Here is a 16547-nt window from a genome sequence, read left to right as displayed (position 1 = left end):
ATTTAAGTTTTTCTCTTTTCCCTATTTTTCACTTTTGGCTGCGAACGCGTTGCAATGTTGCTTCGCTTCCATTTTCGTTGTTCGCCGAATGAGACCAACTACGTTTTGATATCATTGTCGTTATTTTATGCTTTTCAATTTTGTGAAGTGAAACACACTTAATTCAAGAACTTTTACATTTTTCGACGACTCTCATTGTCCCCATATTTTGGGACGAATGCGCTCAAGTTGAACAAATGCTGTGAGATTTATGTGTGAGCGTGTAATTTTCGTATGACATTTTTTTTTTTTGTTGCTGATAAAACTGGATATATTATAGAGCAAATGGTTTTCTGATCAATTATTTGATTTCAATTCGTCTCTTCGCGAAATATTTAATTGGATCTGGAAAAGATGAAAGGAAGAGATCGCGCGAAAGATGAAAAAAGAATGAGTGAATGTGTTCAATGGTGGGAATTTGATTGAAATAATACCAAACTTTTGCGCAAAGAAGAACACCTGCAGCACACACACACACATAACGATTAGTTTTAATGGCGAAAGAAACAGAAGGTAAAACGTAAAGCAAAAACAAACCGAAAGTATAAAATCGCATTTAAAAAGGTTGAAAGTTGAATGAAATGGTAAAATAGAATTAGAGCTTTTTCCATGGTTTGTTGGTGTTGCCGTTGCTTTTTTTACCCCCGGTCTTCACTTAACGTTAATTTGGTTTTTTGAATTGAACAAAAAAAAACGAAATCACATTAAATTACAGACCGCATTTCACTTTCATCCGGTTATTAAATTAAACAATTCAAGATTTATAATTTGAAGCTTTAGCTGATTAATGATCTTCAGGATTTTGAAATTTTTAGATATTTTGTTATTTTTCTCTGTGCATATTTAATTTGGCACGTCAAATGCTTGTAAATCGATAAATATTATTCAAATCAGTTGAAGTGATGAATGGAAAAGATCTAGGTTATATTTACTTATCGTCCTTGCCCAAATCCAAACGCCTCGCGAACCTCTCAATTTTTATCTCTCTCTCTCTCCCCCCTTTCTTTCGCAGTTTTTTGCTTATCATTATTGTTGTATCTCAATCTTTTCGCACTTTGTTGTGTAAAATACAGGCATACACACATACACAAAATTGAAACGACCCTCGAAAGAACTAGATTTTCTTTTATGCAAATATCGTTTCAATATCACTTACTTAAGTGAATCCAGCAATCATTCGCAGCAAACCCTGATAAATTTGCCATTTAGAATAGTAAACATTTAGGCAATACACACACTCATATATATATACAACGAATATATCTAAAACCAACGCATAGCGACATCATAGATTGGTGTTGGCTTATAAGGGATGAAGAAAACACCATTTCTAACCACTTCATGAATAGTAATTTGATGTTATTTACGAGAAGTGCGTCGGAAATTGGTGAAAGAAATGTTTTCTCAATTTTCAAAACCGCCATTTAAATATTGTTGGTGTGATGTTTTTCGGTTTGTGTTCTCGGTTTTTGTGCTCACACAAACATTTATTCAAACATCTTCTTTCCTTCATTTTGTACTGGATATCGTCATATGTGCAATTGTGTTAGTTTTTTTATTTATACATTGTAAGTATAAATCAGATGTCTGTTTCAAGCAAACATTTCATGAGCCGGATTCATATTTATCGAAATAGATTCTAATGGAGTGTGTTATTTAAAGACAAAATGCACACACCATATTTAATAATGTATTGTAGAGGTTCCGAATTTTTAACGATCCCGGGAGGATGATAAAAAAAGTGATGTGTAGAGCCTAAGTGCTCGATTACTAAAAAAAACAGCTGAGTAAATTATTGCCAATCGAATGAACCAATATGTTGTGTGGCCAAAAACCTTTGTATATACAATACGGAATTTACATTTTTTTCTCTATTCTTTGTAAATCTTCTCAACACCCACAGAGACAAGTGGGTATACTTTTGCTTTTTCGGTCGATTTCTCTCCCCTTTTCTAAATGTTTGTTCCGTCGTTTTTCTAATTGTTTGTGATTTTTCTTTTTGTATTCTATGCTTGAAGTGTCATGTTTTGAGTCACTTTCAAAATTATTATACACGAGTAAGACAAGCAACAAATAAACACTTCATTTTTGTCTGACCTGTCTTTTAAAACCTCAGTGACATTCAAAATGTATTCATTTGTATGATATGTCATCATCAAGCACAATGTTCGGAGGTTCTATTGTATATAGTAAACAAATAAATGATTACAGTAACGATTGGATATTTATTCATTTGTTTTACATCCAAACTATTTTTCTTTGTTCGGAGTATTTCCTTCTGTTGATATGTTCACTTATGTCCACAACACAAACATACAAACACACACACACACACACACACAGAGAGAGAGAGAGAGAGAGAGAGAGAGAGAGAGAGAGAGAGAGAGAGAGAGAGAGAGAGAGAGGGACATTTGGACATTTCCGTTTCAAATACACACATGTCACCGAGTGAAGTCCCCCGAGAGTGTTCGTTAGATTAAAAAAATGAATTGACCAATGTGATAATGGCCAAAATTGAAGTCCACAATTTACACAATTGTTTGGTTTTTATTTTTTAAATTGTTTGTTTTTCCTTAGTTGTTATAAAATTGTGATCAGATTTTTCTGTTTTTGTTTTGAATCGAACCAGCCTAAGCCGATTTTTACGGTTGACATTTTCAATATAAATAAAAATAAGTTGATGACGAAAAAAAAGCATTCACATCAATCAGTCCGCACAGTGTTATTAATTTAGAATAATAAGTGTGCAAGGAAAAATACGTATACAAATAACGAAAAAAATAAAACAGAAATTCAATAAATACCAACAAACATGCATAATTCTCGGGATGCACGATATGCTCGAGAAGTGTGTGCCCGCGAGAACGAATATGATTTGAAAACAAAAAATGACGATATTCAACTTAGTCGAACAACGTATTTCGTAAGTGTTACTTTCGTTTGAAAACAAATTTTAAAGTTTTCATATTCTATTGAATTCAGTGGAAAGGAATTTTGATTTAAATTGCTTCATATTTGTTCAAGATACAAAACAAAATGTTCCATTATTACTTTCACAAAAGGACATTTAACACAAAATACAATGGCAACAATAAAAAAAACGAACATTTTTTTCTTATTTTTCAATATCTTCTCTTCTTTTACAATTGCAAGGAACACGAAAGAAACCACACAAATAAGCCGAAAAACAAAATTATTCCGAACGAATAAATACATATACGTACGACAAAACGCTTTCGTTATAATTTACACTCACACGAAATTGTGATTGAAGAGAACCTTTGCGACCAAACAACAGCTATCGACTGAATCTGTAAAGTGTTTGTTTCGATCGCTTCAGACTCGAAATATCGAAACGGTTATATTGACTATGCCAAGCACACACACAGTTCACACTCTGTCTCTGTCTCTCCGGTCGCCATGCATGCTTGTACAATACACACATTATTTGTGCGGACAGAGAGCAAAATCGACAACGAAGTGTGTACTATGCGATATGGTTCTGTGTGTCAGTCAGTTGTGCGCTATTTTCGGATGTATGTTTTCGTCGAATGGATGGATGGATGTTATATTCATACTGGCTGTACATATCGCTCCTAATACTGAAAATATTTTTCTCCTTCTACATACAATACATAGAAATATAAAAAAAGCGCTTGTTTTCTTTTTCTTCTCTACATATAACCATTGAGCTACTGCTATGCGTTTACAACAACGACAACAACAACAATACCTACAACAATTGCCATATAAAAAAGCCGTTCAGCAGCTTCAATCGTTTGCTTTACGATTTATAAAGTTTATGCATAGAATGCATACAGAACTCTGACTTTAGAACAATTTGAATATAATACACGTACCGTTTATAAAACAAAATGAAAGCAAAACAACAAAAAAAAAGTTTTCCTCTATAAATTGTCGCCATATTTTGACAGTTATTCGTCGTGTTTATATGTTTTGCACATTATTTTTTTTTTTGCATTGCACTCCGACAAATATTGTTTTCAATGCAAATTTTTAAGTGTGAAATTTGCTTATGCCATTGAATATATACATTACGATGCCGGCACCTGCATCATTTTCCGCATCTGTAACGGTAAAAAGAATCAGAGCGTGGCAAAAGACTAACAAGGAATTCTTTAACGAAATTCCACTTAAATTGTTGCATTTTTAGGGCAGAATAATTGTCTAATGAATTAGTCTGCAGCGATTCAATTTGCTCAACACATTTATTCAATCAGTTACTATGAATATTATTATGAATGAACGTAAATGATTCATATGTTTGGTCAATATCTCAATGTTTTTAGCGTCACATACTTACATACATGTACACAGTATGCAAAACCTACTTTTCAACAAGTTAAATCTTATTTTTAACACATTCACTCGAAACAACATAGCAATTTTAAGTGGAAAGAGAGGGAAGGGGAGAGAGAGAGCGCTAGAGAGAGAGAAAGAGATGAGTACGCTTGGAGAATATGTATGATCCACTTCGAAAACTGAATGAGAGGTATTTAATTTACACAATCGCTCTGTTTTCCGATGAATAATCAGATTTTCGTTGCCGCACCAATGTTCGTGTCAAGTGATTTCGGTTTTATTTATAAAAAGCCGAAAAGTTCACAGAAATCTATGAATATTCAATTGTACTTGGAGAATCAATTCACATAGAGCGCATCGAGTTGATGGGTTGTTTGCTGCTGTTTTTGAAATATTTTCACAGTCACAGTAAATAATTATTAAACACGAATCCATTGAGGAACTTCGTATGGTTTTGGTTTGATGTCATTCACGTGAACGCACAATTGTTTCTTTTTTCTCGTTTCATTCCGTTCTTTCCTGTTCATTTCAATTTGGATTTCCTTTCAACCTGAGTAATTTTCTTTGTGCCTGTGTTACCATTGCGCTGTGTGTGTGTATGTGTGTTTTTTATGTCCTATAAATTTTCACGCATACATGCAACCATACAATCGTTATAATACGGAACCGGATCAAATAAAAGCGCTACCGAATTGATTGAAGTAAACGCGAGTTCATTCAAATTCATTTTATGCAGACGGGGTGCCGAACAAAAATACCTCAATTTCAATGCCATTTTTTAATTCATTAGACGAAAGAGGTATGTCGTCATACATTTGTTGCATTCTGTCGAATGAAAAATAAAAATGGGTTCTTTTTTTTCTTCTCAGTTCGTACATCGATCCGAGTCATTTCGAAACGAAATCAATAATTGTTGATTCAGTGAGAGGGTGAGTCTGATTGTCATCAATTCGAGAAGAAAGAATGAAAACTCATTGGAAAATATATTGGCGCCACAATGAACAGTGCCCAATTGCACACAAAAACATTCGTAAATATTGGCGCTTCAAACTGCTTGTAAATGCCCCTCACCTTGTTACAGTCAATATATGGTATTTGAGTAATGTTTTTAGACATTTTCAATAAAACGACAAATATTCGCAACTACTTTGTCGAAAAGTCGATATGAGTCAATTACTCATCTCGCTAACCACACAGTGACACTGCATTGAAATTCCATATATTTTTTTTTCATTTATTCAAATGAGAGCCGGAGAATGGTTGTGAAATTAGCATTTTTGAAAACTATCTGACCCAAAGGCTTAGTGACGGAAAAACATTTTTCCAACAACACCCAGCTTTTTAGTTTAATTAAACTCACAAGCTTCCAATTTAATCAAACGAATAATTTACCATTTCGTTTGGATATTTCTTCTTCCGCATTTTCACACGTTGATTTATTTTCGATAAAATTAAGTTATTTTGGTTTCATATAAATCTTTTGACAACGCTTGTAAATCCCTTAAACTCGATGCCGGATGTTGAAAAGGAAAAAAGAACACTGGTACACAGACTATGTTACACAGCTTATGTGTATTTACGCTGTTATTTCATATGTTAACTTTTGGAAATGGAAATTTATTGTTTATCAAATCAATTAAAAATCGACACTGTACCCTAGACTGGGTGAAAAGTTCAATAAGTTCAAAATTGAAGCAATTCAGACTATATCGATATGTAGTTTTGAAAGTTTGTTTCCAACTATTCCAAAACCGGCAATTTCTTAAATACTCTAAAATATTGCATAGATTTCAATTAATATTCAATATGATTCAATTTCATAGCGATATTCCCGATAAAAAGTGAAAAAAAAAGAATCGATTGGAATTGAATGTACACAACTAGTTTTGAATCACCACAACATTGCTCTCAATCTCATTTTGTAAATATATAAAAATCGAATATTGAATCAATATTGGTGGCGTGAAAATGGGCGTATTGGCAAACATTCGAAAGCAAACAGTTGAACAAATTTTGAATGAGATCAATTTAAACCGAAACTTGCTCATTTATGCAAATTAAAGTGTTATAGATTGTGCCAAATATCCGCGTATATATATGAATGTGGTGAAACTTTTACCACAAAAGCTAGGGTAAAAGTGTTGAAAATGCAAAATCAGTTTTTTTTTTTTGCAATTACTATAGAGTTAATATTTTCACTTTGAACGAAAAAAGAACCGAATCGGATTTTTTTAAACTGTAGAATAACATTTTAAAATCAGTGGATGTGGTCGCGTGTTTATACGTTAAAAAAACTGCTCATAACCGAAAAAACAACAATCGAACCATTTTGTGGATTCAAAATCGCTAGAAGAAACAACCTCGACGTGCATTTTGTGTGCTAATGGTTTTAATTTCATTGGATTACATTGTAAATTGGTTTTCATTTTGACGAAGAAAAAAAAATGATGCGCCACAAATCTGATGCACACATATTTTGTTTTCTCACTTCTGGTTTCGAATACCAAATCCAAATTGAATGTCGAGAGCAATTGAATTTTGCTTCTATTGTACTGCAAAAACCTGCTGAATTCATTTTAGTTGAATGCTAGGGGATAGACACATGTATTAGTAATATTTTTCGTTTTACTATTTTCAAAAATTCATACGCAAGGTACATTCAAAATAACATATATCATATTTTTATTAGCTCACAGCACTAATTTTTTAATATTATGCCGAAAATCGACTATTTTTTGCATGGATTTTTTATTCTCTTTTGTGTCGAATTTCTTCGACTTTGTGTAGTTCAATACGTTTGTATGCCACCATCTTGGAATCGCGCAATCACAGAAATCGTGGTTTCAGCTTGAAGATTCACTGAATCAAAATGTATTCAAGAAATGAAGTATATTCTTCAAAACTAAGTGGATTCTACATTTTGAACATGTGCCTACCCCCTTGGGTTGAATGCATTCAAATGCAAACCGATTGGCATTTGCTCATCCGGATGCCGTGCTAAAACATTTGCAGCTGCAAATACTAACCATGGCAATCGTTAAATGGCAAAAGCTTCGCATCAATGTCATTCTCTTGAAGACTGCTGGAAGTTGATCGAGCGGCAAGTCTATAATATTCAAAACACCCATGATATGAAGTGGACAAGGAGAAAAGTGGGAAATAAACTCTATTTATTACCGATCAATGTACACAAAACTAATTTAAAAAAAAATCGAATCGCTCAGTACCTTACAAATGTTTTAGAGACGACTTCGATACGGTTTGTTACCATGGCTTCTGACGGTCTGATTTGTATGTTCTATAACAAAGGTAAAAAGTTTTCCTTTCTTATTAGAAAAAAGTTTGAAAATAATCATAGGAATCGTCGTTTCTCTTTGGCCAAAGCGTCGATGGGTTATTTTATTTAAAGCAGATTGATTAACCCGACAAATAACGAGACAACATCCATCAATAATTCCGATTTAATTGAATGTTACAACATTCGGTTCGGAGGCAGAAATTCTTTTTCAGAGGAGCAGCGCTCTGAGGAGGAGCTGGAAGAGCACTGCGTAGCAAAGCTCTTCATCATTGAGAAACAAAATAGTAAAAGTTCAAAAAATATAATATTTTGAATTTGAATTTATTTGCTCAACTTTCTATGTTTTGCTCGTTACTGAGGAGGAGCTATACGTCTACTCACATTTATTGCTCTGAGAAAAAGTATCTATTTGGATGTTCTCCTTTTCCTGTGAATTTCTGTTGATTTAGCATTGAATGAATTGAATTATTTTGTATCCATATAAATCATTACAAATTTGTATGTCTGGCAAAGTAATTTGTGATCGCTTCCAACAAAGAGAAAAGTTGCACTCTTAACACATTTTCAATGATATATTTTTTCCCTCAATTAATTTCAACTTGAAGAGATGGATGTTGAAACATATTGAATATTCGGTCAATCTATCTGTCTGTATTTCCTTCAAATTCAGTAATGAAAAAATGAAGAAAAAAAAATAATAAATGCAGTTGTAATGATCTATGAACGAAATATTATATCCCAATCAATATAACATTTACAAGTATTTACACTTTCCTTTTGTGCATGGATATATTTGTTAGTAAAAACGGAAAGCATATACAGCAAATACATAATCAATTGCATCGACTAGAAGTAATTTTCAAAAAGAAATGGCATTCAATCATTTTTGTGTATTTCAAGTTTTATGCTATTCGACAGTTTTTCTTCACTCGGTGAGTTTGTTAAAGATTTTTTTTTTTGCTTCTTCTTTTGCAAAACTTTTATTTTCGTTACACTTGCAAGAATCTTGTTTTATTAATTCTCCTGTGAGTTGTGTTTCGTTTGTAGTTTTTCATATTCAATTCAATATATTTTGTCACAACTTTTCGTCTTAGAAATTGTATATAAAAAAATCACCAGATTACTTGTTCAATTTGAATGCAAGGAAGTTCAAGACAAAGTAACAAACTTCAGTATGCGAACATTGATTTGAGCTAAGAAATTAATGCAAAATGAGATAAGATAAAAAAGGTCAAAAAAACTGAATGTCCCAGTACTAACTGTCCGGTTTTCATCTCAAGCATATACACACAAAGAAACAAAAGAGCTCATTTGAAACTTCTTTATATGTTCAATATTGCTTACGGCATTGATTGTGGTCAAATGAGCCCTTTGAATGTGGATATGGGCGAAAAATCTCTGATTTCACATTTAACATGTTTTGTTGTATAATTAGAGATACCCAAGACACAATGTCATATTGTTTACCCTGACTGTGTTTGTTCTCATATGTTTGTTTTTTTTTTTTTTTTTTTTTTTGTTGCAAATAACATATGTGCGGCATCTGTTTGAGTGGTTTAGTATGAGTAAGTTTTTGTATGTTTGTGTGCAGTGTAAATAACGAAAATACCATAGAGAAGATTAGTTTTAGACGCCAATTACATAAAATAGTTTCACATTTTATTTTTGGCTTTTGTTTACTTGCGGCTTTTAAACAGAGACCAATGAGGTGAAAATTGAGACCGAACGACGTTCCTTTGCTTCGCTTCAGTTTTGACATGCATAATTTTTAATTGAATTATCGTTTTATATACACATATTCTCGAGACCAGAAGAAAACTTTTCTTGAAGCCATATACAATATACATAGAAACAACAACGTTATTCTAAAATGTTTACAATACGATTTTCAACACCTTTGCAAAACCAAAAATACCTCTTTCATATGATGAACCGCATTGTGAATGTGAGAGACGAACGTCATTCACTGAACGTGGAAGCAATGTCGATTTTTGCATAACAGAGAATGAATGGAAATATACCGATTCTAGATAAAGTAGTATACACTTAAAATGGTAATATGTGAGTCGAGGGCTTTCTATACAATCATCGTTTTCGGCTCAATTGATATTAAAATGAGGAAATCTAGATGCACGACTATCCTTTTACGACATTTTATACATGACTCCACAATATGATTTTCATAAACAAAATAGCTTTTTGGTTAAAAAAAAAACGTTGAATTTTTCACACTTCGGCAATGGTGCGTGTGTCAAAAGCTCATTCGTTAAACTCAAATAATATAACCATATGAAGTCAACGGTATAGAATGAAGTAAGCTTCTTTGAGTTAGTTTTCCTTCGTTCGGATTGATTGGGAATATTTTTCTTTCTTTCTTGTATTTTTGAAACGATCACAAAAAATCCAATCATATACATTCTTTGAAAAGAATTTCTTCCATATCACTTCTTAATCATGTCATATGCAATTGTAAGGGGCCAAGTTCATTATTTGAAAGCCAATTCAAACTTTGTTCCCATTCTATCGGGATCAATCGATTCGATATAGCTTACCTATAGCTTTTGACTAGACGAAAGCATGTTAAAAAACAAAATTCCATCTAGTGTCAAACTATCTTAATGAAGTAGATTCACTCGATAGACTGACCCATGTCAGAAGTTATATGGTTGAAGGTCTTCGGATATGTTAGAAAATTACCAATATTTACAAAATCGTTTAACTCAATAAGCCTTTCTAATGTTTATGTTTGGCAAAGCATCTTACCTTTACAGAACAGCATTTACAACGAAAACTAATTTACTTTGCTCTTGTTTATCCGGTCGTTTCTCGACGATTGATTTTAATGATAAATACTTGCTATTTTTTTGCGAAGTTGCATGAATTCGTGCATTCGTCGAAATTGCACGATTTTTTTTCATACCGTTGATGGCATGGACGTATTGTTCCGCTTTATTGATTTAAAGACAAACATTTAAGCTTAACTATGTTCACGAAAGACGAAATTCAATTAGTCTCTGTATATTTAAGTCCATCATCATTTCTCTGCTTGAAGTTTCAATGAAATCATAGAAATAATGAGTTTATTTTGACTGACAAATCTATTTTACTTTATTCATTCACATTTCCCTTTTCAAACTTTCGTTCATTTACGCGCCAAACTAAACGACCGTATTAATTGAATTTTAATGACTCACATTTTCGTCTCGCTCTCTCTCTCTCTCTTTCTCTCTATTTCTCTCTATTTCTTTTTCGGCAATTTTCGTTCAACCATTTCGATGCAAGCAAACAAATTTTGTGGAAATTTTAAATTTCATTTTACTTTGAAAACATATACTATGCACACCAAACTTTTAGTAAAACAAAAAATAACGTGTCCACAATAGAAGAAGGGTTGAATCTCCTTCCGTTTGACAGAAAATTATAAATTTCATTATTTTTTTTGGTTTCTGATAAGTTTTCAAAGAATATGACGAAGATTTAACGTGCTCTGATACAACTGTAAAAAAATGCTTGTGATTTAAAAAAAATGTAAATTCCCTTTTTCTATAAGTAAATAATTCCTTAATACAACATTTTGATTTAAAACTGTGGATTTATTTAAATTACGTTATTTTCACTCCTTTTTAATGCAAAAAAGTAGCATAAATACCCAATGTAAGTAAATGTTTTGATATTTTTTAACCAAACATTGCAAGTGGAGCACCTACAGTACCACACACCAAAATTCAACTGACATTCAGTGTAAATAGCAGCGCTGCCTTTTGTGTTAATCTAAATTAAATACAAACACACGCTATACACTGGATCTCATTTTAGATTCCGTGAGTGGTGCCTTGGGCGGGCGCAACATAAAAATAAATAGTGATTGACTGGAAAAAGTATTACAGATGTTTCCTACATTAACTGTGGTGTTTATATTTAGTGTTTTAATTTTATACTAAGAAAATGTAGTTCTACACCGTTCTACAGCAGCGTCAATGTTGCGTGGGATTGTTCAAACTAGTGTCAAATTCCATACATTAGTTCACTCATATGCAATGACGTACACAGAAATGGTAAAGTTTATGTTTTCAGTGTTGGCGCTGTTATTTACCAGTTCTGTTGGTAATTGCAGTACGTATTGGGCTTAACACAAATCATCGTATGCTATAGAACACAAAGTAGCTTTTCTTCATTTAAAATCAACGTCAATTCAATTTTTATTATTCAATGACTGAATTATTGCAGAAGATTTACATCTGTTTTAACTCCCATAGAAATCAGATTGAGATTCAGGCCAATTTTTGATTTCGGCTTAATGATATATAAATTTTGTGTGGAAATTCAAATATATCGTACATTTATGGTACAGTTTTATATTCATATTTATTCAGTATATTAAATGGATTAATATTAAATAGCATATTCTGAATCAGGATTTCTGATATTGGATTTATATTAAAGGTATGTTTACTTTATTATTTTCTCAATTATGGTATGAAATGGATTTCATCCACATCAATGTTTGACTCAATTTCATGAGAGATTGCAAGCTATTCGACGTATCTTTTATGCGACACAGCACAGTGTCGCGTTCTCATATTGCGTTCTGTGTGACAAAAGTTCGTTATTCACACAAATTCGTTTGAATCAAAACATTTCGATGATTTGCAACTAAATCAAAAGCACCCAAAAGTAATTGTAAAACTCATTATAAAGTGAAATAACTTCCATTTCTATTCTTTGATATCTATATGATGATATCAAATCGGATTGATGTGCAAAAATCTGCATGAAGTGAACTGATTAAAGGCAGGGACCGGATGGCGTATAATTTTATACTAGCATAAAAAACGCAGGCATTATAAATATACAAAGTATAAACGCAGACGCAACATATCCATCGCTCTTCGCTATGTATGGAGCATGTTCGTGTGTGCATGTGACCGTGTATTGGGAGATACACGCACATACATTGTATTTATTGAGCGCAGCACAAAGCGAACAGCGACGGATATGTTGCGTCTGCGTTTATACAAAGTATTAATATCTTGTATAATTCTATATGCGACCCGGTCCCTGATTAAAGAGAATCGATGCAAAGTAGAATGCTAAAGTCTAGCATTCAAAATTATCGGCCCGTCCAAGTTTCTACAACACCTGAATGTGCATGAACTTGAATGAATGAATCGAATATATATTTTATGTAGATAAGGGGTACAAAATGAGTTGCATCTACTCAGCTGTTGAACTTTATATACTTTAATCACTCCTTTAATCAAGATGGATGATTTTACCAAACCATTAATTAACAATCAAAGATTATTGAGAGTACTTGGACCGATACCCACGTGAGAAAAACCCCCATATACAACAAGTATAAGGTTAAGCGTTCAGTTAAGCAAAAAATCGAAATACAGCAGTAATAATGGAAATGGCAACAAGAACAACAACAACCATAACAACTGATTATGGGGTCATACGTTCATAGAGAAAGTGCAAAAACCGATGATTACAATGATATTTGGGACGAATACGTCATTAACATTTCCAATCGATACAAACCATTTTCAATTAGACGTTACGATACACAATATTTGCATGAACTTCAACTTTTTATGGTACAGCGAATATATTTCATTGGAATTTACATGATTACAAATGGACTTCTCTGAATCATACTGTTTTAACATAAATTCGTATATACAGAAGCATGAATCAATTTTTCATTACTCAAATTTACATTTTTTCTTAATTTGAAAGTAAAATAACACAATCAATTGGAACATCCTTTGCATTTTTCTACTTCATGTATCGTATCAAACCATCAAGATCTGTATAAAATATTTATATCGAAAAATAATTCATCTGTAATGCATATTATTATTCACGTCGAGGGAATCGTTTATTTTTTCCACACACTAAAATCATGTTTTATTTGTGATCAATTTAAATGTTTAATAAATTTATTCAAATTTTTCATTTTTATACTTTTTTTGTACTTTCTTGATTGAAACCTATCAAATGAATTCTGAAAGTTTGACAACGTTTCAAAAGCTGTTCAACAGATGTCGCTATGTGTTCATAGTACAAGAGTCTAATACAGCGAAATGTCAAAGCCAATCTGACAAATGACACATGAATACGCGCGATACTCCGCTGCATGTAAACAAAACTTGATTAAAATCAATGTTATTGTGTAGTTTTCGTTGATTTGATGGGAAAAAAATCGGTATAAAACAATGGCTGTTGATGGAAAACTACAGCAGGTTCGTCAACATTTCGAGCGAAAAGGCATTCGACTTGATTCCGATTGGCTGAATGGGTGAGAGATTAGAATTAAGATTGTTTTTTTTTCTTGCACCAATCACACTCATTCAAATGGAATTTTATTTTCGGTGTTGATGTTGTTCATCGTTTAGTTGCGTGGAATTTTTCATCGATGAAAATCCATCGATATCGATAAATCAACTATGCCAACAAGCCGAAGAGCAATGGGAATTATCCGATTTGAGTGATAGTGGCATCAAATGTTTACCTGATTCGATTTTTGCCAGAAAAGACATTCAAACCATAAATGGCACATTTCCATTACAAATTCAATTTTTACTTGACATCAGCGAATCACCATACGATCAATTGCAACGATTACAAAACAAAGAAACAGAAGTAGCCAACGAGCAACCGGAATTTAATCAAACAAAGAAAATCGAAAAGGGTAAAAAGTAAGTGGAACGATTTAATTTAATGGTTTGATTTTGATCATTTCAAATTTTCTTTCCAAACCAGGAAGCGAATGTTAAAACTCGATCTTAGCGATGGATTTCGAACTGTGTCAGCATTGGAATACACACCGATTCCATGTCTTAATGCTCAATTGGCGCCCGGTCTAAAAGTGATTGTGACCGGTCCGTTGCGTTGTGTAAATCATATTCTATTTCTCGAAGCGAAAAATATTCGTATTCTGGGTGGCGAAGTAACCACATTAGCCATTGAAAATGCATATGAAAATGTATTGAGAAAACAATTAAGTCTAGCAATCAATCCGAATCCAATCAATGATTATCAAGGTATCTCTCTCTTTCTCTCTCTAATCTCAAGTAAAGTTTCGATTGAAACTAATACAAACCTTTTTCTTTATACAAACAGAACCAGCAGCCGATGTGACGACGATGATGACCATCCGTACAGATAATATTCCATCGATACCGATGACAGCAACCAACACAGCTACACAACCTTCATCCACTAGAAATCACAATACCTTTGACGATTTTCTCGATGATGATGTTGATTTACTTACCGATATTGACGTTGATCTAATTACAGCAAATGTAGTAACAACACCCACAAAATCATCGACAACCATACAAAATCAAAATGATATTCCATTGCATCGACAAAGTACACTGTTATTCGATGATGATGATGTTTTTTCTAACATTGATCCAGCCATTGACCAACTGAATATTTCCACCACACCACCACCACCACCATCTCCACAACCAGAAACATCAATACAAAATTCAGAAGTTGAATTCTCCGTACCTCAACTACCAGCCGATGAACCAGAAATCCATGCCGATAATTATCGTTTTAAAATTCGCGGTTTGAACTTGGTTACAATTAAGCAAATAAGTGAATGTTCAGCGGAAAATCGAAAACGTCGAAAGTACTTCATAGTTAAGGCTCGTATTGAGAAAATTGTTAAACAGGCGCGTGTTGCACAAATGCGCTGGAAATTGGGCGTTTTACTTGCAGATCTATTGTCAGATAATGTCACATTGAGTGTATCGTTTAGTAATGATGTTTTGGAAAAATTGGCTGACATTAGTGGCCGTGAATTACATCAAATGTACACAATGCGCAATGAACGGCCACAATTTCAAACTGAACTCGATGCCATTCTGAAATCGTTGGGTGAAAAACTAGAAGAAATGTACACATTCATGAAAATCGATTTTGATGTGAGTGGCAGTGATCTTCCAGTCGTTGTTGAACTTATCAATGCAGCTCCTGTGTTAAATCGTAAACTACAAGATAAAATTGAATACGAACGATTACAATAATAAAAAACAAATACATCAAAACAAAAAGTACACCGTGTTTGATAATTATTTCTTTATTTATTTACAGTCTTAAATCGTAAGAGAAAAAAAAATGAGAGCAACGTCGTAATTTGACAGTTATAAGATTTGATGAGTACATTTTTTTAATGTCATATTCAATAGCATGTCCAAACTTATATCTACTATGACAGATGCTTTTAATTAAAAAAATCAACAACAATGTAATTGAGTCTAGTACTATTTTCATCTTGAATTTACAGTCTAAAAATGCTTTTCTTTTCAGTAAAAATAAACAAAGTTGTGCCTAATTGAGCTCCAAATGCTGTTTTTAGTAAAGTGTAAATCTAGCTTTTTATTTTAATATTATTATCATATCGAGCAACAACAAAAATGAAGTTAGGTGCTTTAGTAATATAATTTAATCTTGTGTGTGTTTTTTTTTTATTTATTTAAATGCTTTCTTATGTAATGCGTTTTCGTGTCATATGGCTGCTAGCTAAAAACACATTTCAGCAAATACACAACGATACATTTGTATTTTTTTTGTTCGAAAGTGAATTGTTTTTATTTTGTTTTGTGTATGTAAGTGAAACCACGTGTAGCAATGATTTTTTGAAATGGCTTTAATATCCATTGAAAACTCAAAATGTGTGATTGTCAACATGTATACCCATTTAATTGAAAGCGGAGTATTTTCCGGCCTTTATTCTGTCATTCAAACGTTGTTGAAAAGAAAGCACGGAACTTTTCATGCATGGAATACAGCACATTTATATGATGCTAATTTATCGATTTTAATAATAATTAAAAAAAAACATGTTGTCAATAAAACAAATCAT

The 16547-nt window shown here is 32.7% G+C and overlaps 1 protein-coding gene across 1 annotated transcript; it reads left to right on the top strand.

The window, feature by feature from the left end:
• The first annotated feature begins 13772 nt into the window (after nucleotides 1-13772).
• On the top strand, nucleotides 13773-15729 carry LOC116352341 (recQ-mediated genome instability protein 1-like). Its single transcript, XM_031784856.1, has 4 exons — nucleotides 13773-13964; nucleotides 14062-14364; nucleotides 14429-14709; nucleotides 14789-15729. Exons 1-4 carry the CDS (start codon nucleotides 13882-13884, stop codon nucleotides 15706-15708), a joined length of 1587 nt encoding a protein of 528 aa, XP_031640716.1. The 5' UTR covers nucleotides 13773-13881; the 3' UTR covers nucleotides 15709-15729.
• Nucleotides 15730-16547: the final 818 nt, after the last annotated feature.

Source organism: Contarinia nasturtii, unplaced genomic scaffold (genome assembly GCF_009176525.2).
Source record: "Contarinia nasturtii isolate CC-2019 unplaced genomic scaffold, AAFC_CNas_1.1 Cnas_scaffold_187, whole genome shotgun sequence".
In the NCBI taxonomy this organism is placed as follows: Eukaryota; Metazoa; Arthropoda; class Insecta; order Diptera; family Cecidomyiidae; genus Contarinia; species Contarinia nasturtii.
The sequence above is the reverse complement of the archived record's forward strand: the minus strand, read 5'-3'. Positions and strand labels throughout refer to the sequence as shown.

What these genes read in the sequence shown, in the direction of transcription:
- LOC116352341 (XM_031784856.1), top strand. Translation starts at nt 13,882, where the DNA reads ATGGCTGTTGATGGAAAACTACAGCAGGTTCGTCAACATTTCGAGCGA. An exon ending in AAAATCGAAAAGGGTAAAAA is followed by an intron (nt 14,365 to 14,428) that starts GTAAGTGGAACG and finishes TTTCCAAACCAG; the next exon opens with GAAGCGAATGTTAAAACTCG. An exon ending in TCCAATCAATGATTATCAAG is followed by an intron (nt 14,710 to 14,788) that starts GTATCTCTCTCT and finishes TTATACAAACAG; the next exon opens with AACCAGCAGCCGATGTGACG.